A 5,077-nucleotide genomic window follows, 5' to 3' on the forward strand; every position below is an offset into this window, starting at 1 on the left:
TGTATGCATAGATAGATAGATATGTATGCATAGATAGATAGATATGTATGTTAGTGCAAACACGAAAAATAGAACTCAAAAAATGAGTATGTTCACGTTTATTAACATGGAGCAAGATCTGGGAGTTTTGTGTGTTGGCACGTTTATATATATATATATATATATATATATATATATATGTGTGTGTGTGTGTGTGTGTGTGTGTGTGCTACGTGCCTATAAATTAACTTTACAATTTGAAAAATTAAATCAAAAATGAAAAATAAAGATATCTCTGCAGAGTTTATTGGAAACAATAGGCAAAACTTTTATTAGAAACATCAGAACACATGAAAGTGTTGTGATGATTCTCATAAAACTGATTGATGGATCTCAACTCTGATATAATAAATTGTAGGAGTTGTAAAGATAGTACATGAACATTGTGCGCATGTGTGTGTATATTGATCAGCACTGTCAGAAGATGATGACAATGATGGTGGCTGATGTGTTGGTGACAGGAGCAGTAGTGATGTTGGTGTTAGTGATGATAGGTGGTGATGACAGGTGGTGATGACAGCTATAGTAGCAATACTATGCACTCAAATATACTGCCAATAGCAGTACTTGATGTGATAAAAGAATATGGTGAAAGGAAATGCCATGAGATAATTTTGATGAGGTTTGGCAGGGTGTGATGAGATGTGATATGGAGGAGATATCTTGTTTCAAGAAAAACTGTTTGGTTATATCTGTGCCTCAGATGTAAACAGACAAAACAAGGATGAAAGAGACAAAGAAGATGGCCGACTTACTGAGGGAGACGGTGCAGAAGAGTGCAACATTTGATGGTATTTTGGCAAGGCGGCTGCAACCAATTACGTTAACATCAAGCCCACCAACACCTAATGGAATGCCATGTATATAGAAATCAGCCTGTGGATGGAGTGTTTCAGGTTTGAAGAAAAATGGTCGAAATCTAATTTTGTAGTTTGGTAAAGTATGCTTCTTTTTGACGACTCTTTTGATCTGAAAATAAAGACAAAAGAAAAATTTATTTTTTTCTACCATCATCAGATTATTTTGTTTATTTTCATTTTCCTCTTTTTTTAACCCTTTAACTGCAAAATTAAATTTTACGGTTACTAATACTAAAATTATTATTTTCTGTAAGTCTTAATAAACTTGACATTATCATCATCCTTTAACGTCCGTTTCCATGCTGGCATGGGTTGGAAGGTTTAACTGGAAGCTGGCAAGCTGCAGAGCTGCACAAGGTTCCAGTCTAAATTTGGGTCCTATGGCTGTATGTCCTTCCTAATGCCAACCACATGGAACTGCACATAGCTCAAAAAAAATAAATAAATAAATAAAATAAATATTCAAACATGACATTCCTCAATAAAAGTGATTGATATATAAAACTGCTCCTGACTGTTAAAAGTAATGAAAATTTGAGTGGACGTATTTGATTTCCACAATAAAGGCGCTAAAGGCAGCAAATTGGTAAGAGCCATTAGAAAATTGGGTATAGAATGCTTTGTGGTATTTATAGCTCTCTGAGGTCACATCCTAATCAAGACAATATAAGTAAGTAAATCTGAAACAAAGAGGTCTAAATGCTAGAACAGAAAAAAACAATCGTATGTTTTTTTTTTATCATTAAATCAAAAGATAAGTTATTTAACCCTTTAGCATTCAAATTACTCTATCAAATGTAACGCTTATTTATTCACATTACTATGAATTAACCATGCAATATCTAAATAGCTTAAAGATTTTGATGTGATTATTTTTACAAGGACATTGTAGGGTAGGTGTGAGAGGCCAGATTTGGCTGGTTTGAACATAGAACAAGTAGAATATTTAGGCCAGGTATGGTCAGTTTAATATATAAAGGCTTGAACCACTTTCCCTGCTAAAGCAAGGGTTATCCTTTGTGGGAACCCTATGCCAGTCTTTTTCCATTTTGCCCTCTCTTTACAGTCACCCATCCAAGCCTCATCAAAACCCTTGGTCCTCAACTCTTTCTTTGTCCCTCATCTTTAGCCATATCATTATCTGTCTCAATCTTTCTCAACCTCTTTCCACATTTATTCCCATCACTTCTCGGTTATTTTTATCCTTCCTCAAGAAAAAAAATGTGCCATGTGGAACCAGCAAATAATTGAAATTTACATGTGAAATGTTATCGTTTAACGTCCGTTTTCCATGCTGGCATGGGTTAGACGGTTTGACTGGTGTCTGGGAGGCCAAGAGGCTGCACCAGGCCCCAATCTGATCTGGCAGTGTTTCTACAGCTGGATGCCCTTCCTAACGCCAACCACTCCGAGAGTGTAGTGGGTGCTTTTTACGTGCCACCAGCACAGGGGCCAGAGGAGCTGGTATCATCCACAATTGGATGGTATAAAATTTAATTTTTATACAGGCACAAAAATCAAATTTCTAATGGGAGAAAGCTGACAGCGAGGGAGAGAAAAGGAGAGAAAAAGAGACAAGGAAATATTCTATTCAAATACTACAAGGTATTAATCAAAATTAATCCTACATCATAAGGATGAAACAAAAATCTTTCTAATTTTGGCACAAAGCCAGTAATTTGATTACATCATCTCCAATTTTTGACTGGTACTTATTAACCCCCAAAAGGATGCAAGGTTAACTTGGCCTCAGCAAAATTAATAGTGAAACCTAATATCATCATCATTGTTTAACATCCATTTTCCATGCTGGCATGAGTTGGACAGTATGAGAGGAGCTGGCAAACCAGAGAGCTGCACCAGGCTCCAACTGTTTGTTTTGACATGGTTCCTACAAATAGATGCCCTTCCTAATGCCAACTACTTTACGGTGTCCTGGGTGCTTTTTACATACCACTGGCACAGGTGCATTTCTGTAGTACCTGTACAAGTGCATTTTACATAGCACCAGCACTTACAAAGGACAGAGCTGCATGTATGGATGATTGCGGGTTTACTTAGCTTGACATGTCTCAAGTACAGTAAATCACCACAACTCCCAGTCCCTTGCCATTTCCACATTGAGATCATTCCCATTTGAAAAAAAGAAAAATTAGAATGTTAAGAAAAAAAAGACAAATGACAGAAAAAATGTTGTTGTTGGCATCCTTTTTGTCTCGGGAGACAATGGAGTTGTGCATAAAATAATCCAGTCTGGTTTTTACATTTCGTGTCCTAATACATCTCCTGCTGTGGCTGTGTAGTCCTCTCCTGGACAAACACTCCCTTTGGCAGGTGACGCAAATGTAGCCAGTTTTGTGCAGGCCTGGGCTAGATGTAAGAAAATCCTGGGTAGCCCAATCATCAGGATTCCTCTCTCGACCATGCTGACGTAGTCCAAAGGAGTGCAGAGCATTACATTTGGCACCAGCTTGGTTGCAGGAGCTGCCAGAAGAGTGTAGAGTTGAACACTTAACTGCCTACAGCGCTCCATTCTAGATTTCTTTGAAGGTTGTCTCCTTTCCATAACCCCAGATAGGGGCCCATACCGAGTACTGTCAGCCGGAGCCAGCTGAGCCCGGGACTTGTGTCAGGCAGGGTTGTCACTCCCTGAAGTAGTGAAGAAAATCGATACCCACTAATAACCAGAAGACAAATGTAAAAAAAAAAGATCAAATTCACATAAAAATCAGACTTACCTGATTTATTATAAATGAAGTTATTTGAGGGAAAGATTTTCCTTCAATTCTAGGCTCAACTTCAAACTCCATATGTGGTTCCTGAAGGGAGAAAATAAATTTTGATACATTTTCCTTTCTTTTTTCCATATTCTGATTATATTTTTAAGGAATATTTTGCAACTATTTAGTTTATGGAATTATCAACCCTCATTTGTTCATGGGGAAATTTACCTTACTTGGAAATGAGTGTTTTCATGAAAAGTTGGAAAAAATGGAAACCACTTACATGGTGGTGTTATTTGTTTACAACTACTATGCAATGTCAAGGTAAGTAACACACACACATAGGGGCAGGTATGGCTATGTGGTAAGAAGCTTGCTTCCCAACCACATGATCCCAGGTTCAGTCCCACCTTAAGCAAATGTCTTCTACTATGGACTCGGGATTTGGTAGATGGAAACTGAAACAAGCCCATCATATATATATGCACACACATGTTCAACTATTATTACTTAATATTCTAAAAACATACTACAGTCAATTTTTTAAAAATGAAAGAACAACACAATACATTTACATAAAATATTACAAGTATTATATAATATATTAAATAATTACTATTACCATCATTTAATTAAATATAAATAACATTAACATATTATCAACTACAAATCAATAAAATTAACCTATTTTATACTCAAAATAAATATAAATATATAAACACACGCTCATACATGTGCATGTTTGTGTGTGTGTGTGTTTGTGTCCTCCTAACTTAACAGCTTGGTAAAAAGAGACTGATAGAACAAGTAGCAGGCTTTAGAAAAGAAAATAAATGTACTGGGGGGTCAATTCATTTGCCCCAGCATGGATGCAGTCTAATGACTGAACTGAAACAAGTAAAAGATAAAAGATATATTATGAGCTTCCCTTCAGTTTCTGTCTACCAAATCCACTCATTAGCTTTGTTTGGCTTGTCTGTTTTTCTCTGCTAGCATGGGTTAGACAGTTTCATAGGATTTAGCAAGCTACAGAACCACATTGAGCTCAAATGTCAGCTTTGATATGGTTTCTATGGCCGGATGCCCTTCCTAACAACAACCACTTTAAGTGTGTACTGGGTCCTTTATATGTGGAACCAGCACTTGTGAGCATGTCAAGTAACTTGCAAGGCCAGAACAGGAGAAAAGAAACCCTCGTCTTAACCAAATGGGTCAGTGGTTTCATGTCAGGTGTTGATAAGTTAAAAGGGACGAACCCAGGTACTTTGCTCTAGAGGAGAAATATATCCATGTTGCATTATGTAAGGGTGGGAGTAGCTGGGAAGAAGATGACGACAGTGATGACAAGAAAGCCAGAGCATCTCAAGATAAAACAAAGTGAATATGAGAGGGAATACAAACAGTGGATCAAGGAAGGAGAGGGTGTGTGTGTGTGTGTGTGTGTGTGTGTGTGTG

At 37.2% G+C, this 5,077-nt stretch overlaps 1 protein-coding gene across 1 annotated transcript in view; it reads right to left on the reverse strand.

The window, feature by feature from the left end:
- Positions 1-304: 304 nt before the first annotated feature.
- Positions 305-5,077, reverse strand: part of LOC106873044 (PDZ domain-containing protein 8) — a 130,537-nt gene continuing 125,764 nt past the window's right edge. Inside the window, exons 7-8 of the mRNA XM_014920251.2 lie at positions 3,638-3,718; positions 305-1,008 (exon numbers count right to left, since the gene is read on the reverse strand). Of these exons, the coding sequence (XP_014775737.2) occupies positions 739-1,008; positions 3,638-3,718 (351 nt within the window). The 3' untranslated portion in view covers positions 305-738. The remainder of the gene's footprint in view (positions 1,009-3,637; positions 3,719-5,077) is intronic.

Source organism: Octopus bimaculoides, chromosome 16, assembly GCF_001194135.2.
Source record: "Octopus bimaculoides isolate UCB-OBI-ISO-001 chromosome 16, ASM119413v2, whole genome shotgun sequence".
In the NCBI taxonomy this organism is placed as follows: Eukaryota; Metazoa; Mollusca; class Cephalopoda; order Octopoda; family Octopodidae; genus Octopus; species Octopus bimaculoides.